At 49.6% G+C, this 27,105-nt stretch overlaps 2 protein-coding genes across 3 annotated transcripts in view; both read left to right on the top strand.

Moving 5' to 3' along the window:
* The window catches only part of RANBP10 (RAN binding protein 10), a 64,472-nt gene extending 45,776 nt beyond the window's left edge, over positions 1-18,696 (top strand). Inside the window, exons 5-14 of the mRNA XM_079799679.1 lie at positions 5,587-5,609; positions 7,146-7,330; positions 10,550-10,662; positions 12,104-12,212; positions 12,323-12,471; positions 12,666-12,873; positions 13,563-13,684; positions 14,183-14,328; positions 14,613-14,724; positions 15,197-18,696. Of these exons, the coding sequence (XP_079655805.1) occupies positions 5,587-5,609; positions 7,146-7,330; positions 10,550-10,662; positions 12,104-12,212; positions 12,323-12,471; positions 12,666-12,873; positions 13,563-13,684; positions 14,183-14,328; positions 14,613-14,724; positions 15,197-15,327 (1,298 nt within the window). The 3' untranslated portion in view covers positions 15,328-18,696. The remainder of the gene's footprint in view (positions 1-5,586; positions 5,610-7,145; positions 7,331-10,549; positions 10,663-12,103; positions 12,213-12,322; positions 12,472-12,665; positions 12,874-13,562; positions 13,685-14,182; positions 14,329-14,612; positions 14,725-15,196) is intronic.
* Positions 18,697-21,267: 2,571 nt separating this feature from the next.
* Positions 21,268-27,105, top strand: part of GFOD2 (Gfo/Idh/MocA-like oxidoreductase domain containing 2) — a 37,690-nt gene continuing 31,852 nt past the window's right edge. The window contains exon 1 of one of the 2 annotated variants that reach the window (XM_079800697.1): positions 21,268-21,438. The gene's annotated coding sequence lies outside the window, so the exon portion shown is untranslated. The other variant, XM_079800698.1, reaches the window with a different exon arrangement.

The raw sequence follows: 27,105 nt of genomic DNA on the forward strand, positions 1-27,105 counted from the left end.
CAGTAGGAACAGCAATCAGTGGAGGGTGATGGGGCCCTGGAGGGTCCCTTGGAAGAGCCATCCTGTGCATGTGTGGAAATTTAGGGTAGAACTTGAAAGAGAGGGAGGCTGGCTATCCTGATGACTTGCCCGGGAGGACTGACTAGTATTTGGCCCTGAGTGAGAAGAGCCCTTGGCCAAAGTGGTCCTGTGGTGGTGCCTAACGTCTGGGCCTTCCTGCCTGGGTTTGCAGAGATCTCTGATTTGGCAGAACCATACCAGCCTTGCCAGGAAAAAAGTTGGGTGTTTTACTTGGACAGTGATGGCGAACCTATGACACGCGTGTCAGCACTGACACGCGTAGCCATTTCTGATGACACGCGGCTGCTGAGGTAGCCGCATGCTGAGGATGAAACATTTGCTGCTCCTGAGGATGAAACATTTGCGAAATAATGTTTTTTCCTCAAAGTGACACACTACCTGAGTTATGCTCAGTTTTTTGGCGAAGTTTGACACACCAAACTCAAAAGGTTGCCCATCACTGTCCTAGGAGAACCACTTCCCTTGGCTTGAGGAGCAGTTAAATGGGGGTTGCCACTCCCCACAGCCCTTCAGTGGCTTTTCCAGGAGCTGAGCCCAGGCAGAATCAAGGGACCTGTTGGAAATGGGGTTTGCTGGTGGCTGAGCTGAGTGATCAGGAGCCAGCATTCCTCAACAAGGCAGTCAGATGCCACAGTCCGGAGTGGGCATTGAGAGCATTGCACAGATGCTGCATAGCTGACTCAGGTGCACATCAGAGAAACTCTCCTCTGAAATTCATGGCCACCTTGCTACAGTTGCTGATATCCTGCTGGTGAGGTGCTAGTAGCTGGAGGAGAAGGCCAAGGTCTCAAGATGGCTCCTCACTCCCCACTTTGTTCTTTGACTTCAGCTATTTCCTGGCTCTTGGTTTTTCTGCTGTCACAGTCCCAGGGGTCACTGCTGTGGGTTCTCACTTTTGGGTAAAGAGCACCCTCTGTAGCCAGGCCCAGTCCCTTCTGCTCTGGATTCCTGCCTTCTTTACATTCTTCCAGCTTGTCCATACCTTGGTCTGCCTGGCTGTGGGACCCACATTTTGAGGTATACCCTGCTGTCTCTTGTGTATCTGCACCTCCCTCTGGGCCCTAAATGAGTACCAGGGTCCATGAGCTCTTTGTCTGACTGATCCCCAGGTCCATAAGGAGCTTATGGCTACCTTAATGTCAGTCCAAACCCTCACACTGTTTTTAAAGAATCATCTTCCTAGTGCAGTGATGGCGAACCTATGACACACGTGTCAGCACTGACACGCGTAGCCATTTTTGATGACACGCAGCCGCTGAGGCGGCCACCTGCTGAGGATGAAACATTTGCTGCTCCTGAGGATGAAACATTTGCGAAATAATGTTTTTTCCTCAAAGTGACACACTACCCGAGTTATGCTCAGTTTTTTGGCAGAGTTTGACACACCAAGCTCAAAAGGTTGCCCATCACTGTCCTAGTGCATGTTTTGTATAGACCTCACATATCTTGTTATTAGGGGTATCTCACCTATTTTTCAACCTGTCAAGATCTTCTATGGTCATGTTTGTTCTATCTCAAATATTTGGTATTCTTTTCAGCATTGCATTAACCTAAAATTTGATAAATTTGTTTATGTGTGTTTTTATTAAGATACTAGAGGCCCGGTGCACGAATTCGTGCACGGTTGGGGTCCTTCAGCCTGGCCAGTGATTAGGGCTGATAGGGGCTGGCCGGCCATGGGGGAGGGACCACGGGAGGTTGGCTAGCCTTGGAAGTGCACTGACCACCAGGGGGCAGCTCCTGCATTGAGCATCTGCCCCCTGGTGGTCAGTGCACATCATAGCGACCATTTGACTGGTCATAATGGTCACTTAGGCTTTTATATATATAGATTTAAAAAATTGGAAGATAACAAGGGTAAGATTTGAACCCTTTAGCCTATAGCTTGTTCGGGGTAGACACCAACCATTCAGGAATCACTTTATGTTATTTTGAAACTCGTGTTTTTCTCTCTTGTCCACAAGGATAGTACTGAAACCTTACTAAAAATGATATCACCTGTCCCCTGCATTTTCTAGATCATGAAATTTAATAGAAAGGCAATGAACTTGGAGTGATAGACTACTTGGTGACTCTTCTAATGACCTTCTTTCCTTTTCACTAGCCAGCTTATCAATAAATGTGCTTCAGAATCTCACGCAGGATCAATGAGCCAATCACTGCTCTCTAACCTCAGAACCTTTTCCCCTTTAGAGAAGAATGATGTTTCCTGGCCTCCCCATTTATTTCATTTATTGTATTGTCCTCTATCACAGCACTCTTCCTTTATGTCATTGATCAGTTGTCTGTGTAATTATTAGTTGCATGCCATCTCTCTTGCAGAACTTTTAGGGCCAGGCTTGCAGCTGGTTTCCTAGTGCCTATCACAAGGCCGAGCTCCTGGGAGGTCTTAGCAGATACTTGACAGATGGGTGAATGAGCAGGTGAATGGAGACAGGAGACTGATGGCTCATCCACAAGTAGTTGGTGTACTAGTACTAATAGAGTCATTTTTATCCAGCTCCGCGCTCTCTCACTGGTTGTTGTTTTTGTTTTGTTTTTTTAAAATATATTTTATTGATTTTTTACAGAGAGGAAGGGAGAGTGATAGAGAGTTAGAAACATCGATGAGAGAGAAACATCAATCAGCTGCCTCCTGCACACTCCCCACTGGGGATGTGCCCGCAACCAAGGTACATGCCCTTGACCAGAATCGAACCTGGGACCCTTGAGTCCGCAGGCCGACGCTCTATCCACTGAGCCAAACCGGTTAGGGCTGTTGTTGTTTTTTAATTAAAATATACTTGTACTGATTTCAGAGAGGAAGGGAAAGGGAGAGAGAGATAGAAACATCAGTGATGAGAGAGAATCACCTATTGGCTGCCTCCTGCATGCCCCCCACTCTCCCCAACTGGGGATCCACACCGGCTGGGCTTTCACAGGTTCTTTATACCCTCAACCTCATTGAACCCTGACCTATGTATGTTTGGCTCAGGGCACTTCTCATTAGCAAATAGAGTGTCTTGTTTGCATCCTGGATCTTTTCTTGGACCTTCTTCCTGTGGGCCAACCCAGATGTTTTTATCACAGTGGCCTTGCAGAGGCTCTCAGAGATCTTTTCCAGTGTAATAGGGGGTGGAGTCGCCTCTTTCCTCATCCTCCTGGAAGCACTTCAAGGTCTTATCCTTCCTGAGTGCCGTAGACAGAGCTGGGTAAGCTGGGTAGGCCATTCTTTGCCCAGAAGTGTGGCAGTTGCCTCACCTGGTGGCACAACTGCAGTCAAATTGCATACAGACCTTATAGTTCAGATGGACGGATTTTTTCAGGTGGACGGATTTTTTTCTTGTTAATCCTCACCCTAGGATATTTTCCCATTGATTTTTAGAGAGAGTGGAAGAGAGAGGGAAAAACAGAGAAATATCGATGTGAAAGAAATACATCGATTGGTTGCCTCCTGCATGTACCCCAACCAGGAGAGGAGCCTGCAACCAAGGTATGTGTCTGGGACCCTTCAGCCCGCAGACTTATGCTTTATCCACTGAGCCAGACTGGCTAGGGCCACATGGGCAGCTTTCACAAAGTATCTCAGTTTCTCTCTTGAGGTGTCAGAATTATTGTTATCCCCTTTTTTTCAGTTTGCCAAAGGTCACACTACAGATAACTGATGGAGCCTGAACTTCCCCTTCTTACAGGGTTCTGTGGGCCTCCTTCATGAGCAGGGGGTACATCAACAGCAGCCTGGCCATACTGAGATCCACGCAGGCAGCTCCCATGCAGACCTGGGAGGTGGATGTTGAGGTCTCCTGGGTTCAGAGGAGCTCCTAGATTTCATTCTGCCAACCCTGTGACTGCTGACTCTGCCTGTGGGGCTCAGAAGTGGCCTCAGGTAGACAGATCATGGAGTTTATGAACTTCATTTACTGCGGAGCAAAGTAGCCCCACAAAGAATGTAAATAATCTCTCTACGCCTTGATTTTTTCATCTGTAAACTAGTGTCAGAGAGTGTACACCTTCCAAGGTTGTTCTGAGGATTAAATGGTTTAGAGAGAGGAAAGGAGGGGGAGAGAAAGAAACATTGATGTGAAAGTGAAGCATCGATTGGCTGCCTTCAGCATGCCCCCTACTGGGGATCAAGCCCACAAACCCAGGCATGTGCCCTGACCCGGAATCGAACCAGCAACCTTTTGGTGCACAGGATGATGCCCAATGAACTGAGCTACACCGGCCAGACCTAAATGGTTTCTTGTTAAACACTGAGCCCAGTGCCCAGCACAGAGGAAGCATGTGGTATGCATTGGCTAGCTGGCAGTATTCTGGCTCCAGATTTACTGGGAGACCTATGGTTAGACCCCTCACCTCTTCTGTCTTTCGGGGTTTCAGTTTCTTTTCTGGGTGCTGTTGGGAAAGCAGACTAGGACTTCTAATGAGTCAGTGGTTTCAAAACCTTTCAGGGCAAGAGCTCAGGAGTTATCTAAAAAAAAAAAAAATGGGAAGGCTATGAGTCCTTAGGACAGTCTCCTTTGGCTCTGTCGCTTCTCAATCTGTCGAACATGAGTGCTCTGCTGGACATTCTGAGGCCTCTCTCCTGCTCAGACCTGCTCAGATATTTGGGGTCCCACTCCCCTCCACCCTCACTTCTGATTCAGGCTGAGGTCCCTGGAAACACAACCTATTCTCTTGACAGGAGAGTTCAGAGGGAACACAGGCCAGTGTTAAGCTGGGCTTTGTCGCCTTGGGAAGCTCTGGGGACTCTGGATGGGTATGGGCTGGAAATGGGCAGCCATCACCCTCACTGTCTCCAGTGCTGTCAGCTTAGACATGATTTTGGAGGTCAAACTAGCACTGAGTTCAGCCCTACCATTTCTGCTCATTTTATGACTATTGGCAAATCATTTAACCTCTGAGGTTTTCTTTCCTCATTTGTAAAATAAGGATAAGAAAGTCTGCTTCCCAGAGTTGGTATGAGGATCAGATGAGTTAATGAATGGAAAAAGGGCCTGGCATGTATAATAGGTTTCCATCAATATGTGTTGGGTCAAGAGAAGGATCAGGCCTGGAAAGGCCTCAGGAGTAGATCATTTGGTTTTAGTCTTTTCTAGTAGGCTTTTCTTGAGAGAACGGAAGCACTGTAGACAAATATTTTTTAATATGTTTTTATTGATTTTGGAGAGAGGAAGAGAAAGAGAGAGAGAAACATTAATCGGTTGCCTCCATCCAGTACACACACTGACTGGGGATGGAAACTACAACCTGGGTATGTGCCCTGATCCGGAATCGAACTGGTGACCTTTTGGTGCACGGGACGACGCTCAACCAACTGAGACACACTGGCCAGGGCCAAATATTTAAGTATTGATCTGACATCACTTCTGGCCAGGCCATCCAGCAAAGGGAAGGCCACGGTCTAAAACTCTCGGGCCCTAGCATGTGCTTGGCCTCCACCATAGGTAGATGTTGTGACCAGCCTCTCCCCAGCTATTGTGATGGACCATCTGTGAGCTCATGACTGTTTCTTTCCCTCCACAGGTATAGCCTTCACAGATCTCCCGGTAAGTACTACCATTGGGTCTCCCCTCTTTGGGCTTTTGGGGGCTTGGTTATGGTGGTGCCAGGAAGTACAGGGTGTGAAGTCTGCCCTTTTCCCACCCAGGGATATAGTCTATGTTGTCTACTTGAGGGTACCAGTAGGGGGTACCTGCTTGCCTTTCTCCAGTAGCAAGGGCTGGTCTTCCCCCATGACTCTTAGCAGGTGCAGTGATTTGTGGCATTTCCAAAGACAGCTGGGGCGGGGGAAAGATGAGGGTAGCCCTATGGCTCAGCTGCTCTGAGCCAGTTCTGTGACTTACAGCCAATGGGTTGGGGTGCAGAGCGTAGAGAATTGTTCCTAAACTGTTAGGTCCCTGTGCATTTCCATCAGATCCCTGAGAAAAGCCAGTACTCTAGGGAACTTGAACCTGCTACCTTGCATGAGCCAGAGAGGTGAGCTTTGTAGGGTTTTCTCTTCTTGGAAAAGGGTGAGGTTTTCTGCTGCTCAGTTCAGGGCTCATCCTCACCTCCTGCACCTCTTTATTAATTGTCGTCATGGGCCTCATCCTATGCAAATTTCCACCAGATGCTGGGTTCCTCCAGGATCCTGTTAGAACCTCTTGTCTATGGATCAGAATCCTTTCCTCCTACCTGGAGGCCTCAGAAAGGGGCCATGGTCCTAGGCAAAGTGAATAGACACAGAAGGAGAATAATGACTAGGGAAGAGTCTTGTTGTGGAGACGTGACTGACTAGGGAAGAGTCTAGTTGTGGAGATGTGACATGAAACAGCCAGACATGAATGTGGTCAGTAGTAGTGGGGTGCACAGGAGGCACTGAGTGAGGGTGTGACCGGGCAAAAGCTGGTCATGGCAGGGGATAGATAGAAAGCAGGGAGCCCCACACCCACGGAGGGACATGCCCAAACCTCAGTGGCCTGAAGATCCTCTTAGTGAGTCTCTGACAGGAAGGGCAGTGGCCTCTCTTTGCACTTTGCCAGTGTTAGGGGCTCTAAACCACCTAACTCCTTTCGCCATGCTCTTCTCTTCCTCCCCTCCTTTCCTGCCTCCCCCTGTCTCTTCCTGTCCCCTCATATACCCGTTTTTTTGTGGCAAAGGGATACTTGGTCCTGGCTCTTTCTGAGAAGAGCTGTAATCCATGCCTGCAGATCTTCACAGGCACACACACCTTCAAGGTCATGGAGCCCCACCTGCCTTTCTGTGCCCTGGCTGAGTCCCGAAAAGGGGCCTTGGGCTTTAGGCTTTAGGCTTTGGGCTTTGGGGAACACAATAGCCTCTGATGCAGGAAGGAGACTCCATGTGGGGCCTGGCTTGCTTTGCTTTTGCTTTTTCCCCTCAAGTTTTGGGGACTAGTGTCTGGTAGGGAGGTGGGCAGAATGTGGCTCAGCGCTGCCACCTCCAGCCTTGCTGCAGTTCTCTCACAGCCAGAGCAGTGGCCTGTGGGAGCCGAGCCGTGCCTTCCCGCTCTGCCCCGGAGGCGAGGCGAGGCCCGCCGCCCCACTGCCCTCAGGGCCTGACTGACATTTCATTCTCCTCCTCAGGCCAACCTCTACCCCACCGTAGGCCTGCAGACACCCGGGGAGATTGTGGACGCCAACTTTGGGCAGCAGCCCTTCCTGTTTGACATTGAGGACTACATGCGGGAGTGGCGTGCCAAGGTCCAGGGCACTGTCCACTGCTTCCCCATCAGTGCCCGGCTTGGCGAGTGGCAGGCGGTGCTACAGAAGTGAGTGCCCTGCTCCTGCCCTTACCCAGCCCTGCCCCACCCCAGGGGCCTCACTGTCCTGTAGGCCCCTTATGAACTCCAGTGGGTAGTGTTCCTTCCTGAAAGCTCTCCCAGATGACTCTGCCTGCTGCTGTTCTGCTTCCCTCTTAGCTGATGGGTGGCTCCCATTCAGTTCTCCAGATCTCCTGTTAATTAAACCTTTCCCCCTCCCACCCCCCCAACTGGATCTAATGGCTCCATATGTAATATCACCAGCAGGGCTGTTTTGCCTCCCCAGGTGATTTTGCAGAGGATGTCCTAGGATGCCATCTGGTTTCTTCCTCTGTAGATTTATTTTCACCATAGGGAGTATCTATCATGCCATAATTCTGGCCTGAGGTCACTTTTCAGGGTCAGCATCCAGCTAAGTCCCAGGCATCCATGTCATTGGTGGCAGGAAGACAGTCCTTCCTTGCACCAGCCTAGCCAGCTCTTGGCCGATTAATTCCCAGGCTGTCCTGGAGGCCAGTCTTGCTGAGAATCCCAAGGGAGGTCAGGTTTGGGTCTCTCTTCCACTTACCAGTTGCAGGCCTGAGTGAGGCAATGACCAGTACCCACTCTGCCAGGAGGAGGGTTAGCTTGTTAGCTTGGTTCCCAAGGATAGGCAGTGCAGGGCTAGGCTTCCACTAGCCCTGGTCCCTTGGGTTGGGTTCTTTGTGTAGTTTTCCTTTCTTGAGGGATTGAAATTGAGCCAAGCCCTGGGGAGAGCTGAGGTAGGATGAGGAGGCCATACCTTCTCAGGAAGAGCAGCACTGCTACGTTTTGTTCCCGGCCCCCAGAGCTAACGAGGAGCTCATCCTCGGAGGGCCGGCTCAGTGCCTGTCCCTGCAGCACACTTGCTGGGATGGGCAAGGGAGAGCCGGAGCTGCCCCAGCTGTGTGGGGGAGGGACTGATCCTCTCAGCTTACAGGGCTTGGGCTCAGCACGTGGGTGTACTTGTTTACATGTGTGTATCTGTGTGCCTGTGTGTGTTCATAGGTAGTATTTGCCAACACCTGCATATAACTTGTGTTTGTTTTATGAACATTGTTAATGGCCATATTATCTAGGAGACAAATTTGCTACAAACTCCTTGACTGGCTTCCCTTGGTGGGAGGTTCAGGTTAATTCCTGTGTTTTGCTTGTGTAGATAACCCTTTTGTACATTGAGTTTTTCTCTTTTTAAAAAAAATATATTTTATTGATTTTTTTACAGAGAGGAAGAGAGAGGGATAGAGAGTTAGAAACATCGATGAGAGAGAAACATCGATCAGCTGCCTCTTGCACACCCCCACTAGGGATGTGCCCGCAAGCAAGGTATATGCCCTTGACTGGAATCGAACCTGGGACCCTTGAGTCCGCAGGCTGACGCTCTATCCACTGAGCCAAACCGGTTTCGGCTGAGTTTTTCTTAATTAAGATTTTTTTTGCCTGGCTGGTGTTGCTCAGAGGTTGAGCATCACCTCCTGAACCAGGAGGTCACAGTTCGATTCCCAGTCAGGGCACATGCCCGGGTTGTGGGCTCCATCCCCAGTAAGGGACATGCAGGAGGCAGTGGATCGATGTTTCTCTCTCCTTGATGTTTTCTATCTCTTCCTCTCCCTTCCTGTCTCTCTCTCAAGTCAATAAAACCATTTTAGAAAAAATATTATTTTCTTGGTACCCTTTCAAGCAGTGGAATTATTGAATCAAAGTGACTGGACAGTTTAGTGGCATCTGATATGCATATGAACTCATCTGAAACATGTGTCGTGAAAAAATTTTGCCAGTATGTTTATAATAAAGTATAATTATAAGAATTTTTACTGCCCAGCTGGTGTGACTCAGTGGTTGAGCATCTTCCTATGAACCAGGAGGTCATGGTTCGATTCCCAGTTGGGGCACATGCTTGGGTTGCGGGCTTGATCCTCAGTGTGGGTCATGCAAGAGGCAGCCGATCAATGATTGTCTCTCATCATTGATTTTTCTATCTTTCTTTCCATTTCTCTTCCTCTCTGAAATAAAAAATATATATTTTTTTTAAAAAAATTATTACTTAGACTATAGCATTAAGATACATAATTTCATAATAAGAGTCTGTATTTATTGACTTCTTACTTTGTGCTGGACACTTTATGTATATCATCTCATTTACCCCCCTGAAACACAAGGGGCACACAGCTAAACTTCTGTACCTTCCTCATGACAGCCCTCAGACATGTGTCTGGCAACTATAATAGTGCTATTTATTACATGCTACGCATCAGATGTGAGGACTCTTCCTTCTGCTCTACATGTGTGTGCACGCACACGTGGGATTAAATGGCTGCTGGGCCTTGGGCTTCTCAGGACTATTTTCCAAAGATTGTGCTCCTGTTGGCCATGGTGTTGCCTGTTATCTTGGCTTCCCAGGGCCCTGAATTGTGACATATCAGGAGTAACTTGTTCATGGGTTAGCTCCTCATGACCCTTTAGAGCCAGCACACCTGAGGCCCAAGTGAGCTAGAATGTTCCTGCCGGGCACGTAGGGCAGCCCACAGAGGAGCTCCTGTGTCTGTAGAAGGTATGCACGTGGCGTGCATTCTCCCTGGCTGGGCAGGTGCCAGACCGCTTGGCAGGCTGCCTTTCCAGGAAGCCCTCAGAGACTGTTGAACATCTCTGGACTTTCTGCATTTCCCAGCAGGCAGCTGCTTCTCTAAGGTGGTGTGAGTGCTTTTGTTACCATGCTTGCCCACTGGTGGGCAGCATATCCCAGAGAAACGGCAGCCACTCCTCCAAGCCCTGAGGACAGATGTGACCAGCTCCAGCCCAACCTGACTGCATAAGCACTGGGGGAAGTTTTCATTTTGTTTCAACCCCTTTGTTCTCATTCTGTGGAAATTGCACCTCTAAGATGTGTTTAGGGAAGACCTAACAGAGAAATTGTCTCATCAGGTGATCAGTGAGAAATGCAGTTCTTTTTCTTTTTTTTAAACATTTTAAAATTACAGTTTACATTTAATATTATTTTGTATAATTTCCGGTGTACAGCATAGTGGTTAGATAGTCGTATACTTTACAAAGTGGTCTCCCTGACATTTCAAGTACCCACCTGATACCAGACATAGTTACTACAGTATTATTGACTATATTCCCTATGCTGTGCTTTACATCCTTGTGACTATTTGGTAACTATGAGAAATGCAATTCTTGAGTGTCACCTGAGCATTTCCTTTCTTCTAGCATGGTCTCATCTTACCTGGTGCATCATGGGTATTGTGCCACAGCCACAGCTTTTGCCCGAATGACTGAAACCCCGATTCAGGAAGAGCAAGCGTCCATAAAGAACAGACAAAGTAAGGTTGATTCTTCTCTCCTCTCCCCTCTCCCTCCCTCCCTCACCTGTCCCTAACTCTGCTGTCTGGCTCATGCCAGCCTGGGTAACCTGCCAGGATTCCATTCAGCTCTGGTCCTCACCACCAGGAGACCAGCCCAGAGCCCCAACCCAGCCCCAGGCCCTGCTTCTGTCCCTCCTTCAAGACAACACTGTCGTCTGGCAGCATGGGAATGTCACAGTGCCACCTCCCTAATGCACACTCTGCTGGCCTGGCTGGCTGGATCTCACTCCCCCCGTGCTTCCTTCCCCCTGAATCTTGGCTTTTACTCAGCATCTTGTTCATAGTCTTCTGACAAGAGTATGTTTGCATCATGGACCAATGTCCTTCCTTTCACACCATTTACTCAACTTTAATAATTCTGCCTTCTCCTGGCCATAGAGAGGACTGAAGTAATCAGTGCGAAATCTGATGTTCAATGGCTGCTGTGTTAGCACCTGTCTCTGCTCCCCACCTGTGGTCCTGCCCTTTGCAGACAAGCAAAGGCAGGAGCCAAAGGAAGCTTTCCTGGTGTTCATACTGGCCTGTGTACTGTGGGGCTCATTTATGGAAAGAGGGTATTGACAAAGAGGAACAGGGCCCAGGAAAGAGATAGGAAGAGAAGAGAAGAGTGAGGGAGAATGGGTATGTGTGGACATGTGTGTCTGTGTGTGCCTGTTTGTGTCTCTCTGAGCCTGCTGTCTCTGTGTATGGGCATGTGTCTGTGTCTCCCAGAGAAGCTACGCCCATCCAGACAAACAGAAAGGGATCCCAGACTTGGGATCTATGAATGAGAGTCTCAGACCCTGAAGTTGCTCCAGCAAGACGCACCAGGCCCCAGGGCAAGAGCAAGATGCTGATGCCTGAGAGGTGTCAACGTCAGAGATGCCAGTGTGAGGAGGATGATCTCTCCCGGCAGGGAGCATGCTGCAGCCCCTGAAGACTGCCAAGACATGGGCTCTCGCCCAGAAACCAGTGGCCTGCATTGCCCCTCCCCTGTGAGGCCTGAAAAGAGAGAAATCTGTCTGAAGAGTTGCTCCTGGGGTCACTGAACTGCTTGGGTGCCAATCCCTCCATCATGTTCCAACAGCCAGGGCCCCTCCCCCAACCCAGACTCTGGTGACCTGTACTTCTTAGGAACAAGCCTCCAAACTCACCCTGTTGCCACTGGGCTGAGAGTCCCTGCTCTGTTTTTTCCTCTTATTCTTTGAGGACTCCCAATGCTTGGCAGAAACCGGGGTCTATTGTGGGGCTGGATGGCCAGGTTCTTTCTTCAGCCTCTTCTATGAGCATCTCAACTGGCATGGCGCGCTGAGCCACCTGACTGCCGGCTGGTCTGTGCTCAGGGCTGGCAGTGTGCAGGCTGCAGCTCTGAGGATGGTCTGCAGCCCCCCACTCACTGCCGTGTTCTTGCTCTCTGCAGAGATCCAGAAGTTGGTACTGGAGGGCCGTGTGGGTGAGGCCATTGAGACCACACAGCACTTCTACCCAGGGCTGCTAGAGCACAACCCCAACCTGCTCTTCATGCTCAAGTAAGTTTTGGGGCCTACCAGCTCCCCCATAGCCCAGCCCTTCTCAGCTGGTGGTGGGAACATGCAACCCGGACCAAGCCCAGAGCAGTGCCGCTCCGCTCCCTCTGCAGGTGCCGACAGTTTGTGGAGATGGTGAATGGGACTGACAGTGAGGTCCGCAGCTTGAGCTCCCGAAGCCCCAAGTCCCAGGACAGCTACCCTGGCTCCCCCAGCCTCAGCCCCCGACACGGCCCCAGTAGTTCCCACATGCACAACACAGGTCAGCCACTCTCCAGAGGGCTCTGGGAAATACTGGTGTGGAGAAGAAAGTCCACTTACAATACCCTTCCCTGGGCTGGGCTTAGGGTTCACTGCTGGATTTGGGAGAAGGGAAATGGGACCACTCTAGTCATTCCCAGGGCCCTGCTTGATGGCAAGTTGCTCCTCCTTTTCTGACTGTTCCCTGGCTTACAGGTGCAGATAGTCCCAGCTGCAGCAATGGCGTCGCATCCTCCAAGAGCAAACAGAACCACAGTAAATACCCCGCACCTAGCTCCTCCTCGTCCTCCTCCGCATCCTCCTCTTCCTCCTCGTCCCCATCCTCCGTCAATTATTCCGAGTCCAACTCAACAGATTCCACCAAGTCCCAGCCCCACAGCAGCACCAGTAACCAAGAGACCAGGTGCCTGTCTTAGATTCTTCCTCTGCCTTCTGCTCTGTGCCACCTGGGCACACTGCAGCCTGTCTTTTGAGTACTGCCCCCTGCACTTCCTCCTCCACCTCCATCCCAGGTCTGTGTCTGGAGTAGTAGCTGCTGACCCGCCAGGCATTGTCTCCGGCTTCTGGCCCTACCATGATTCAACTGCCACTTAACTCTGTCCTCTCTTTATCCAGAGGCACCCGCACTGGCAGGCTGAGAATGTGGTCTCCCAAAGAGACCAGGCCTTAGAACCCCAAAGTATACTGAAGGCACTTTTACTCGGCTTGGCTTGTGGTCATCCAGGTTGAGCAGGCAGGGATTTTAGGCTACAGGTACAAGTGGCCTTAGGGTTCGGGTCCGGAGGAGATGCCCGTTGGGTCTCACAGGCTCCTGTCATTTGGGGGTGGGGGGATGGTTAGGGGTGTGCCAACTCGGAGGAGGGTCAGCAAGGGGAGGGTCATAGAGGCAGCATTGGGACAAGAGTGAGAATCAGATGACAGACCTCTGGCTGGTATCTCAGGAGGGGCCAAGTGTTGGAGCCTGGGGAGCCAGAGCTGTCCTTTCATGCCCTCGGAGCCCTCAGTTAACCCACAGCATAGCTGTAGGAGGCCCAAACAAGCTGCTGCAACCATATCACCTTGGCCAACTCCCACCTCAACCCTTCTCCGCAGCGACAGTGAGATGGAGATGGAGGCGGAGCATTACCCCAATGGTGTGCTGGAGAGCATGTCCACGCGCATCGTCAATGGTGCCTATAAGCATGAGGACCTGCAGACAGATGAGTCCAGCATGGGTGAGGGCCGTGCTCCAGCATGGTGTTCCATGGGCGGCAACACTCAGTCCAGATGCCACTTCCCCCTGGGAGGGGGTTGGGATGGGCAGGCTTTGGCAGCTTGAGAGGCTCTAGGTAGACCTGGTTCACTGCCTCCTTAGCCAGTCATTAATGGATGCTTGAGGTGGGAAGGCCCTGGCCTATTGCCAAGACCAGGGCCCCTGCGTTTGAGGCCAGAGGGAGTTGGTGAGAGTGGGCGCTATTAGGAACCCCCATGCATCTGTACAGGGTAGGGAGGGAACGCTTTTGAGCTGACTCCCAGAGCACGTGCCAGGTGGACTAAGAGCACCTCAGCTACGATGGTCCACTTGCTCCTCCCAGCCCTCACTTGCCTCTGGCAGAAGCTGTACTCCTCACCCCAAGGTCCTTCTTGCCATGTTCTCTTTGGTGTCCTCCCTCAAGTCCTCCCTTTCTCTCCTCACTCCTCCTGATGTGTTCTCTGCTGGACTCTGGGTGCAGATGATGGGCATCCTCGGCGGCAGCTCTGTGGGGGCAACCAGGCTGCCACAGAAAGGATAATCCTGTTTGGCCGCGAGTTGCAGGCACTGAGTGAGCAGCTGGGCAGGGAGTATGGCAAGAATTTGGCCCACACGGAGATGCTGCAGGTACAGAACAAGCCAGGCCCTCATCCAGAGAGGGCCCCCATTTGGTAATGGAGGCATGGTGACTCTGGGAGGGTCCTCGGGACAGCAGCACCAGGACAGAGTGGGCTCCAGTCAAGTCTGCAACGGGAAATGGGACATCCAGGGTGTATCCCACCCTCTCTAGGCTCTAGGGAGGCCACAACCCTCCCTGATCCAACAATGGGGTGTGTTGTACCCTCACTGAGGGTCACAAGGTGTGTGTGTAGTGTGTGCCACAGTCTTCTCAAGAGTGCCCTGTCCCTTAGGATGCTTTTAGCCTCTTGGCATACTCAGACCCCTGGAGCTGCCCAGTTGGCCAGCAGCTTGACCCCATCCAGAGGGAGCCTGTGTGCGCTGCCCTCAACAGTGCTATTTTAGGTAAGTTGATCTAATAAAAATAGAAGCTTGCCCATGAGTGCATGGGTTGGCCCCCTCCCTTTTCTCCCTAGGAATTGCTGATGTTTGTTCAAATCAGGGCAGTGAGCTCTACCCAGGAGCTCTCTGGTGGCCCACAGGACTCTGGGGCTCCCATGGCTGAACCTAAATCCTTACCTCCCTCTGCCTAATTGAGTAGATTGTGATGGGCCCTAGGTTGTGACCATGGGCCCAGGCCAGCCTACCGCTCTGAAGAAAGCAAAGGTCCTCTGGTTTCTGGCATGGCTGCAGGGTCATGGCCTGGTGGCTGGGGACACACACACAGACACGTGAACACTCTGTTTCAAGAGATTTTGTTCAAACCACCCCCCACCCCCCACCCCCCCCACACACACACCCCTCTGTTCCCAAGGAAATTTTGATCTGGGACAAGCCCTGGGCAGGGCAGTGACCAGGCCTTGTCTTTCTTCCACAGAGTCTCAAAACCTGCCAAAGCAGCCCCCTCTGATGCTCGCCCTGGGCCAGGCATCTGAGTGTCTACGGCTTATGGCCCGAGCGGGCCTGGGATCTTGCTCCTTTGCCAGAGTCGACGACTACTTGCACTAGCTGACCATGCTGGCTGGCCCCACTTGGCCCTCTCTTGGCCCCAGGGCTGGAGCCCCGCCCTCCATAGGCATCTGGCGCAGGGACCTGAAAGCCATGGGCAGAGTCCACTCCTCCTGCCTGGCCTCCTCACCTTCTTTTCCTTTCTTTCCTTCCTTTTTCCCCCACCTTTAGTCTCTCTCCCCCCACACCCACCTCCACATGCAGCGGCCTATGACACAGTATTGGCTGGTTACTCTCTTGTAGCGCCTACTTTGAAATGGGGGTTTTGTTTTGAGGAGGGGTTGGAGTTTTTTAATCTTTATTTTTTTCCTCCTGACTGAGCCACCAGTATTTATCTCTGGAGAGTTTGTGCTGAGCTGGTTTCTGCTAATTTAGTGATGAAGCCTATCCAAGTTGGTGATAGCTTATTATTTTCATAAGTAAAAAATGAGATTATATATATATAAATATATATATATTAAAAAAGACACAGTATTTATCGTAGTGTTAGTGGTCCAGCACCTCTTGGGTGAGGCTGTCCAGACACCATATGTTTTTATTTGAGTCCAACTCATTAAAAAAGAATCATCTCTGTAACCTCAGCCAAGTGATTTATTTCAGGCTTCTCTTTGTTGAGCTACAGGCCCAGCTGCAGCTTAGGGAAGCGCATTAGGCTTGAGGGGGGAGTATGGGCGGGGATGGGGGACAGTGGCACTTACTGGGCAGGTCAGGCTAAGCTGGTTTGCAGAATCTAAGAGGAGTGGGTCCCCAGACCCCTGAGAGTCAGACTGAGCAGAGACCTGTAGGGCCAGGGGTCCAGAGAAGAGAAGAGTTGACACAGGGCCTCACAACAAAGCAAGGGAGTAGAGGGTTCTTGACCAGCACACTATCTACCATTTTACCCTGCCTTTCACTGCCTTCCTTGCACCTCTCTCTTCCCTTTTCAACATCCTTCCTTCACTTGTTAAGATGGCCAAATAAGTCATTTACTCTAAATTGATTGCCTGGAAACTACCTGCCTTCGACCTGAGAGCTGCCGTGTGTCAGGCTACGGGGAAGAAGTCTCCAATCCCAGGACAGAGACCCTTGAGTACAGGGCCTGCTTCCTGCCTGGATCTTCACTGGCTCTGCACAGCTCTGATGGAATCCATGCTTTCTGTTGAGAAGCCAGGACCTTGTAGAGGCAGATTCTTGGGCTGCTGGTCGCTGGAGTGGATGGAACCCTTGACCTAGGCCAGGCTTCACTGCAGCTGTGCCAGGCAGCTCCCTGGAGTTCGGCCCCAGCCACTCTTAGAAAGACTGTTATGAGTATTTGCTGGCTGGAGGAAGGGACCTCACGGGCTTTACAAATGTCCCACCAGCCCCGTCAGATGGATCCTTACAGCTGGTAGGGGCAAAAACAGTCCTGGTACTGTCATCAGGAAAGGAAGGGCTACAGTGGCTTCCAGGACGTGGGTGGCCATCTGCTGCGAGGACTGACAGCCCAGGGAAGAAGAAAGGGAGGAGGTCTACCCAGAGGAGCACCAGGAGGGACTGGGATTTCTCCACCTGCTTCACAGTGGGAGGGAGCACACAAGCAGTCCCTGCCAAGGAACGAGGTCCAAAGTTGAATTTCCAGTCCCTGCCTTGATCTGGCCTGGGCAAGCTGCTGCTCTCTGTCAGTGGACACAGGAATGGTTGGGATGGCCTGAGATATTCAGTGTCAATCAGGCCTTGCTGAGCCCACAGTTGGACAACAAGAGAAATGATTGAGTTGGACCAGTTGCTAGTGATGAGGTCAGGATCTGGCCCTGTGCTGTCTTAGAGTTCTGCCTTGGGACGTGATCCTATACGCTGCTGTTTTTCCTTGGTCCCACCAAGGCAGCTGGCGGCCCACAGACCATGGCCCATCAGGGAGTTGTCCTGTCTGTAAAGGAAACTCATACTGTACAGGTCTAGGGATGCCTAACTCCCAAACCCAGAGGTGGAAATATCAGTCTGTTAAAATGGCCAGAGCCAAGAAGGTTTGGGAATTAAAACCAGAGGCTCTTGCAGCTGGGATGGGGTATAGAGAACATCTGCTCCACTAATCCTCTCCTTTTACAGGAAACAGGTCCAGGAGGTGAAGTGAGTTGGCCAACGTCACAGAGCAGATTTGTGTCAGAGTCGGGACTAACCTCATCCTGTGGGTTGGGCAACACTGTTAAGTCCTAAAGCTGAATGGCGGGCGAGGGGTTAGGCTCAGCAGTGTTAGGGAGGCCTCCAGCAGTGTCTGAGCAGCTGGTACTTTCAGGGGTGTGTCAGGGATGGGGATAGGTTCCTGGGCTTGGGCTGTGGAGCATCTGAGAGAGGGCCCAGGAGGGTCCGGGACAGCTGTGTGCTGCTTGGGGTTGGTTGTCAGCCTGGCTTGCACTCAGTACCCATGGCCATCTCCCCATTTTCTGTGCCTTATCTCACTGTTTCAGCTGAGTCCAAGTTGTTTACTCTGTTCCTCTCCAGAGGGGCTCTCTGTCCCAGTTGGACAGCTTACCATTGGGACATAAGCCTTTGCCCCACAAGCCGTGGAGAGGACCAAAACCAAGCTGCTTGAGCCCACTGTCTTGCTGATAGTCCAGGCCTGCCTGCCAGCCAGCCAGAGGAGCCCCTTATGCACACCCAGTCCCTCCAGCCTGCTTCCAGGAGCCGAGAGTGGGGGAAGCAGCTGGGAGGAGCCCTGGTGAAGAACCGGACTTGACCCAAAGGGTCAGGAGGAAGACTTAGCCCTGTTGGGTTGTCCAGCCCTGAGAGAACAGCCTTCCTTCCTTACCTTTTCTCCTCATGCCACCAAATGATTGCTCCTTCCAGAGTGGATGCAAACTGGCAGACCACACAAAGAAAGCCAGAACCCTGATCCTCACCCACATGGGTCTGTGGCTAGGCGCAGGCCTTCAAAAAGGGGACACTAAGAGAAGTGGGGATTGCCTGGCCACCCAGCGCCTTCCTACCCCATAAGCAAGCACAAAGAAGATGAGGCAGAGAACTGTCCGAGCTGAAAGTTCCTATGGTTGCTCACAACTCAGGTATGCATGCTGTGTGGTGGCTGGGCAGCAGAGCCCTGCTTGACCACCAGTCCTGTGCACCCGGACCTGTGGCCAGATTGTGGATTCTGGCTGCCTGAGGTGCCGCCTTTTTGCATAGGGTTTTCCTCCATTAGTAACTACAGCTGACACAGACGTCCTCCACATTGTGCACACTGGTTCTGCCTTTGTCCTCGCAAGTTGATAGTTGGCATTAGCATGAGACTTGTGGGTGTGGGAGGGTTTAGAGAGAATTCTAACAAAACATCCTATTAAATTGTACTTGAGAGATGAAAAAAACTCCTGTTGTATTTTGAAAGAATTATTTTTATTAAAATACACATCCATGAGCAGTCACGAGTGTCTGGTCTCTGTTTGGGTCTTACTGAGGCTGGCACCCCTTGTGTGGCATTCAGTGTCCTAGAGAGGGTTTGGCCTCTTCTCAGCCCACCTCTCAAGGGACTAGGCCCCTGGTGCCTCAAGGACTCTCTAGACTTTGGGTATTTTCAAGACCCCAAAGAGGATAGGTACTTCAATTCTCTCCCCCAAAATAGCTTTCATCTGAGATAAAGAAAAAGCAAATTCAACCTCAAAAAATTGGGCCACAGGACGTCCTACCCTCAAAATAAGATTTTAATGCATTCCAAATACGTTCACCACAAACACTAGAAGTAAAAAAAAAAAAAAAAAAGAGCTCTTCTGATGAGGGGTATTGAGGTTAGCCTCCTGTCAATCTTAGGAGAGAGCTTGTGCTCAAAATCCTAGTTCAGTCTACTAACTTGGTAACTCTGGAAAATTAACTCTCAGCTAATTTTCTGGAGAGTCAGATAAGCAGGGGTGGGGGCTTCCCATGCTAAATATCCTACAAGGTTCAGACAGTCACCACAACAAGAAATGATCAGTTTCCCCATCCTTAAAATGTGGTCATTTCTTCTAGCCCATGGTAGTAGGAGATTCTGGCATGCATAGGGCATGCTTGGCACATAGGGATGCAGTACAGGTGACCGACTACCCTGCCTCCATGAGGATGCTCCTTAGTGTGACTGGCCTGCTCCTGCCTCATTCTGCCTTCTCTGCTTCCAAAGTATCAGGGTTTGATGCAAAGGAGAGAGAGAGTAGCTTAGGCTGGTGTCCACCTGGAGGCGGGACTGGAAACATTGGGGCAAAGAAGTCAGCTATGGGGCTACTGCAGTAGGCCAGCCACAAGGGGACAGATTTGAGGAATATTTAGGAGATGTGAGCACAACAGGGTGAGTGCCTGGATGTGAGAGATGGAAGAAGCAAGAGACAAGGTAAGTGTAGGCTTTTGGTTGGAGTGAAGGGATGGATATTGGTGCCCCAAGATAGTATAGGGAATAGGTGGTGGCTAACAGTCACTGGAATGGGGGAGGTTTGCTGGAGAGCAAACGGATCCACATCTGAGAGAGACATTTCCTGGAACTGGAAAAGGGTTCTGTGGCCCAGTAAATAAGGAAAACTCATGGATGGTCACAGTAAACATCACCATGTAATAAAAGCTCTAAAAATCCTGTGTTAAGAAGTGCAGCTTAACACAGCACTTTCCAAACGTACAGTACTATACTTCACTTGGGCATTTTACAGGACTATTACTCTGCAGAACTCAGGAAAAAGTTAGTGTGGAGAGAAGAGTGAAATACAAATAAGCACAAATGTCCTGATTCCATAAGTAAAGCTATAGAGGATTAATTTCCCTCTAGACTAGTGGTTCTCAACCTGGACCAATATTGCTGCCAAGGGGACATTAGGCAATGTCTGGAGATATTTTTGGTAGTCACAGCTGGGGTTGGGTGCTACTGGTATCTAGTGGGTAGTGTCCAGGGACATGGCTAAATATCCTACAAGGTTCAGTCACCACAACAAGAAATGATCAGGCCCAAAATGTCAACAGTGCTGCTGTTGAGAAAACCTGCTCTAGAGTGAAATTCTGAACAAGACAAAAAGATCAAACATAAGCATACTTTGATTCTGCCTTCTATGTGCCTGGCTTCAGAATCCAGGGGAAGGAATAAAGGAATAAAATCCCATCAGAAAAGGAGGTTTTGAGGTTACAACTTTTCATCGCTCTGGAAGCCTTCCATGCTCACACAGGTGGTGACAGCGGTGGGAAGTCCTGTCTCCTGCCAAAGCCGGGATAGCCCTGCAGGTCAGCTGGTCTCAGTGGAAACAGCTGCCTCAGTTCAACTGACATGTCCTATCATTACAGGCTGCTCTGGAAAGAGGTCCAACTCAGCTCGGTTCAGACTCACTGGGAGAGTCAGACAAGCAGGGGTGGGGGCTTCCCATGCAGAAATAACCCCTAATCCCACATTTCCAACATAGCCTGCTTGACACCAAGGTTTACAGGTTTCACTATCCTAGCGGATTTGATGAATCAAGACTAGTCTTTTTACAAAATGGTATTTATTTGGTGTGGGGGCTGGGGGGGGGGGGGGGGGCGGGGAGCATAGGCTCCAGTAAAGAGATCAGGGGGACTGAAGTCACAAGTCCCGAAGAATACTATCTAAGGATAACCAAAGAACATCTAGGAAGCCCTGAAGTTCGAGAGAACTGCCGTTCGGCAAAGATAGGCCGTGTCCAATAGCAGACCTTTCCTTCATTCCTGAACAACCCAAAACCACCACTTTCCAGAACCTTCTTGCTCTTGATGCGGGCGGCGAACCAGAAAGAATCCCAGGCTGGAAAATATATCCCTCAGCCCCTCCACCGCCGGAAATAATGAATGACTAAGGCCTCCAGCCAGGCTATTTAACCTGCCCCCCACCCCCCACCCCCCACCCGCATCACCCTCGTCCCCTCGCCAACAACGCGCGAGCATGCGCAGCACCGGGTCTGGGCTCCTCCCCGCGGGGTTCCACCCCCGTCAGGGAGCATGCGCAGTTCTCCCTCAGACCCACCCCTCCCCTTTCAGAGCCCCCGGTTCCTTAGAAACCTGGCGGTGCGTTCCCGGTAGCTGCGCGCTAGACTCCGGGGCCGGTGAGTCCTTGCCAGCCTCCCTCCCGGGGAGCTGGTGTCGGCTGAGACCATCCGGACCCAAGGTGTCCGGTGCGGAGCGGGACGGGCAATGCCAGCGTGCCAGGTGAGAGGCGGCCCGCGGCCGCGGGTGAGGATGGAGGAGGGCATGGCGCGGCTGCCAGCGGGTGTCGGCCGGCCTCTTCCGCGGCCCGGCGTCCGAGGTCGGGGCTGGAGGGGGCCGTTCTAGCTGCGAGCACTGGCGCGGAGTTTGGGGCTTGCGTGGAGTTTGAGGGTGGCCCGGCGTTGGCCCTCCCCACCTCAGAAATTGGACCTGGTCGTAAAATGTGGGCTCCTGGAGGGACCTCGGCCCTAACCCCTCCCTCAGTTGGACGTGGAAGCCTAGGCCTCCCCGCCCTGGGCAGGCAGACCCACCCACCTGTGTGAGGACCGACGCTCCGGGGTTGGGGATGTGAGGTGTGGAAGCCTCAGACAAAGGGCTCGTGAGGTGGCCGATCCATCCTCTTTCAGAGAGAGATGGGACTTTCCTGGGTGTGTGTGTGTGGGTGTGGGGGTGTGTAAGTGTTTCTTTAAGGAAAGAGGGAGTGTTGAGGTGGCAGGTGGGAGAAGAGACACCTCAGGAGGTGCGCGTAGCTCTGCCAGCCCGAGTGCCCACTGGCCATGTCCCGAGGGCCCCGGCCTACCTTTGAAGCTCGGGAAGGAAGCAGATGGACGTGCGGAGACAAAGGTGAGGTAAGGTGTTCCCCTCCAGGAGGCAGTGCCACGGGAACGGTGAGGAAGGAAGCGGCGGCGGGGAGATCAGGGCTCAATGAATGGTCCTGTGAAGTTGACCTCCCAAACTACTGCAGAATCTGAAGAACAGGACAGGAATAGAAAAGCTCAGAGCTGCCTTGGATAGACACCAAGTAAGGTTATAAACCATCCCATTTGTGTTCTTTGTTCCCTTAGTGTCATGCTGAGGGCAAGACACAGGAAGAAAGTGGGTATCCTGGGAGTGTCCAGAACCCGGGCCAGGCCACCACCCAGAGGACCTTTGTAAGCTCTGGGCTCAAAGGTCTCAGAAGGAAGAGTCCTTAGTGGAGGACCCTTCATTTGAAGGGGACAACTGTTAAATTAGCAGCCACCCTAACCTGTTAGTGGGATATGAAGAGAGCTGGAGAAGATGGTTGTCTGTAAGAGCTGGGGAAGCTGGAGTCATTCCTGATAAGGAAACTCATTTCCTTCTGAAAAGCTACAGCAGGAAACCAGAGTTTCAAGGCCATCCATTTTACAGAAAATGTGAAAAAATAACTGCCTTTGTACTAGGGGTTGAGATAATCTGTCTGGACCAAGATTCAGCTGTGAGAGACTTTCTCTTACCACCTGGCTGCACTACTTTTCCTATGGAATGATTGATCTGGGTCTGATCAATTATTTTTATTTGCTAGGAAAATTCACATATAAGATTTCTATAGTAATACTAGAACCCACTAGTAGTAGGATCAGCCATGAAAAAAATCCCCCCTCCCCCAAAGAAACTTAAAGATTTGTAACATGGGGGAAAGAAGTGTGCAATTTTTAACAGATGTTCGCTGGTCCTAATCATCAAAGTCAATTTATTGCTACCTTGATAAAACTAATTTTCAGTGTATATTCAACTTTGCAGCAGTTTTGTGGGGTTTTTTTCCTCGCTCCCAGAATGAAAAGATACATTGAAAGTGTGATAATATTAATAGGTCATATTAGTTTTAAGATGAATGCTTTAGGTTCACAAATCAATGCCAGACCATAACTATGGATATTCGGCTGTAAATTTATTTTATTTAAAATATAGTTAATGTACAATATTATATTAGTTTCAGGTGTATACCATAGTTATTCAGTATTTCATGGCTAGGCATTTTGTTGACTTTTCTTGCATCTGTGGAAATATTTTTTATAAATACCTCAAGAGTTATAATGGGGTATTATCAGGAGGATATGTAATCTGTGGGGAAAATTGGCACTGTTAACCAAATCCTGTCAGAGAAGTTTTATGAAAGTCATTGTATTCTCATTAATTTATCATTAGCCCAGATAGAAGACAGACAAGTAAGCCAAAAATCAAGGTAAGATTGACGGGGAGCAAGCAGTTACCATCAGCAGAGCTGGGTGGGCTGTGGGAGCATGCTTTGTAAGTGCAAATACTAGCCTGAATGAGCAGTTTGGTAAGATGCTTCTTAAATGTAATGAGTGTGCCTCATGGATTTGTGTGCATATTTTTGAGCTCCTGTAGTCAGAAAGACACTTGTTTTCAGAGGAGAAAGATGGACTTACACACCCTCAAGGTGTTTCTTGTTTGCTGTGGCAATGAAACCTTTGACAGATAATTACTTAACATCCACTCTACTTTCTGGGGCAGCTGAGGGAAGTTATCAAATCTGGCCTGTAATAAAGTAATCAACAGTACTTAATAGGCCAAGGTACCAGATAAACCAGTAATGCTAACAGGGTTTGCTTTCACCGAACTGATAATCTAGTTATATAGTAAGAGGAGAAATTAAATGGCAATGCAGTGCCATCTGATGTAAGAAGTTGTCAAAATACAGACGTCAGTGTTCAGAAAATTAGGAATCAAATACAGCAGTGGTTGCCAACGTGGGTCTGCGGACCGCTGGTGCTCTGTGAGGTCCGAAAGGTTGGCGACCGCTGAAATAGAACTTAGAAGTGCCCTTCTGATGCCTGTCATCTCATGCATATTTATAGTAGAAGATGCAATTCTAGAACAAATCCATCATTGGAATTGGAAAATATCTAGGGAAAAATTGTAGATTTTGCTCTTTTTGAAAATGTGTATACAGTATGGTAATGAGACGTTATTTTTCTTACATATAAGAATAACAGCTTTGTATTAGAAAACTTCGAGAGGCCCTGGCCAGTGCGGTTCCGTGGTTAGAGTGTTGGCCTTCAAACCAAAGGGTTGCGGGTTCAATTCGGGTCAAGGGCACGTACCTGGGTTGCAGGTTCCCTACCTACCCTGGTTGGGATGCATGCAGGAGGCAACCAGTTGATGTGGCTCTCTCACATTGATGTTCCCCCCCACACATACTCTCTCTCTCTCCCCCCTCTCCTCCCTTCCCCCATCCCTTCCACTCTCTCTAAAAATCAATGGAAAATATCCTCTAGTGAGGATTAACAAAAAAAGAAAACTTCAAGAGAATCTAAAAGTCTAAATTACTTGCAAATTTAGGTGTCAGGTGTTTTAAAAAGTGGGGAATTAAAGATATTTGAAATAGGCTTAGACTCATGGAAGTCATTTTAAGTGTGTATGTTACATGCCATTGCGTTGGCTCTGACTCCTGGCGACCCTATGAATGAATGATGTACACAGTGTTCTGTCTTCAACAGCCCTGCTCAGCTCCTGTAGACTCATGCCTATGGCTTCTTTTATGGAGTCAGTTCATCTCATATTGGGTCTTCCTTTTTTCCTGCTGCCTTATATTTTCCCAGCATTATTGTCTTTTCCACAGTGCCCTGCCTTCTCATGATATGACCAGAGTAGAACAGCTTGAAGTTTTGTCATTTTTGCTTCCAGTGATGTTTAAGCGATACTGAGAAAAACACGAAAGCAGTGAGACTTCCCTATACTCTGACACTTATGAATTAGCCATTAGGTCAGTAATGAGCTCAATAAAGTATTCCTTCTTTAAACTGAGACAAAGAAAATGAGAAATGGAGTAAATATTTCCATTTCATGGTGATGGAAATGAACACATAGAGAATAGGCATGAGCCGAAACTGGTTTGGCTCAGTGGATAGAGCGTCGGCCTGCGGACTGAAAGGTCCCAGGTTCGATTCTGGTCAAGGGCATGTACCTTGGTTGCGCACACATCCCCAGTGGGGGGTGTGCAGGAGGCAGCTGATCAATGTTTCTCATCGATGTTTCTAACTCTCTGTCCCTCTCCCTTCCTCTCTGTAAAAAATCAATAAAATATATTTTTTAAAAAAAGAAAATAGGCATGAAACATTCAGAAGGAAGAGATAAATATTCCTGCATTACTTTAATACACTCAAGCTCTATCTTAAATACTTGTTCTTTAGTTCCTGCTCTTAGAAGGGGTGTAGCAAGTAGTGCTTTTGTCCTAGGTACTGTCAGTTCTCTAGGTAGCCAATAACAAAAATGCCACATTCTTTGGGACCCAGAATGGCCAGGTATGCTAAGGGGATAGCTCACTCTCCCCCATACCTCTCCAAGTTGTTTACAAAAGCTTCTTCTGTGTTTCTATTCATCCTTCAGAATGATTAAGAATGAAGGCTATGAGGAATGGGAACTGAGTACTGAGCATAGTCTTCCTGTCTGGCCTGGGAATAACTGTGTTATTCTCAAATTGTCAGCCCTCAGTTTTTCATGAGAGGAGATAACCCCAAAATAGAATGAGAAGCACTTCTACTTGGCTTTGAGATTTACCATATCACTGTATAACCTCAAAGTCTTTATTATTTACTTTTACAATCCTATATAATAAAACCCTAATATGCTAATCGACCAAACAGCAGAACAACCGGTCGCTATGATGTGCACTGACCACCAGGGGGCAGGCGCTCAACACAGGAGCTGCCCCCTGGTGGTCAGTGTGCTCCCACAGGCTCCTTAGCGCCACTCATCCAGAGGCCGGACTCACGGCTGGCGACCACAGTGGCAGTGGTGGGAGCCTCTCCTGCCTGTGCGGCAGCGCTAAGGAGCAGCGAGCAGGCGGGCAGTAAGGAGCAAGGGGTCCCCGGACTGTGAGAGGGATCCTGGATTGCGAGAGGGATGTCCAACTGCTGGCTTAGGCCCAATCCCCAGAGGGCCTAAGCTGGCAGACAGACATCCTCCAAGGAGTCCCAGGCTGCGAGAGAGCACAGACTGGGCTGAGAGACACCCACCCCTCCAGTGCATGAATTTCGTGCACTGGGCTTAGAATGATAACATTAGGCAAATCATGTAACTTCTGGACTATAGTTTTTTAATTTGTATAATTTAAAAGAAAACAGCCCTAGTGGCCTGCAGACTGAAGGGTCCCGGATTCAATTCCAGTCAAGGGCACATTCCTGGTTGCAGGCTCGATCCCCAGTAGGGGGCGTGCAGGAGGCAGCTGATCAATGAATCTCTTATCATTGATGTTTCTATCTCTCCCTCCTTCTCCCTTCCTCTCTGAAATCAATAAATATATTAAAACAAACAAAAAAACCCACACAAAACAAATTGAAAATGACATAAATGTCTAACACCAGAGAAATGAAAGCTGGATCATGTAGTCAGTAGAACCAATACTAAAGAGTAAGTGAAAAAAATAAAATAAAAATCTCAGGATACAAAGTGACTACTAGTACATTGATTGCAAGAACATTGAACAAATATAAAAAGTTTTTTTTAAAAAAGCATAGCACAGTAATTTTCTATAAATAAATATATACTTTTTAAAATATATATATTTTTATTAAGTATATAATAAAACTGGTTAGATCCCCTGTTGGGGCACATGCCTGGGTTTTGGGTTCAATCCCCAGTTGGGAATGTGCCGAGGGTGGCCCATCGGTTTTTCTCTCTCCTCCCCTTCCTCTCTCTAAGCATGTTCTTGGGTGAGGATTAAAACAACAACAATAAATATATACATACTAGAGGCCTGATGACGAAATTCTTGCAAGGGGCTCGGCCCTCGCAGCCCTCGCAGTCCGGAAGGATGTCTGGAAGGTTGTTCGGCTGTCCAGTCTAATTAGCATATTACGCTTTTATTATTATAGATATATTTTTTAAGCAGAGAGGGAGGGGGTA

The sequence above is a fragment of the Cnephaeus nilssonii genome (genome assembly GCF_951640355.1).
Source record: "Cnephaeus nilssonii genome assembly, chromosome: 20".
Lineage (NCBI taxonomy): Eukaryota > Metazoa > Chordata > Mammalia > Chiroptera > Vespertilionidae > Cnephaeus > Cnephaeus nilssonii.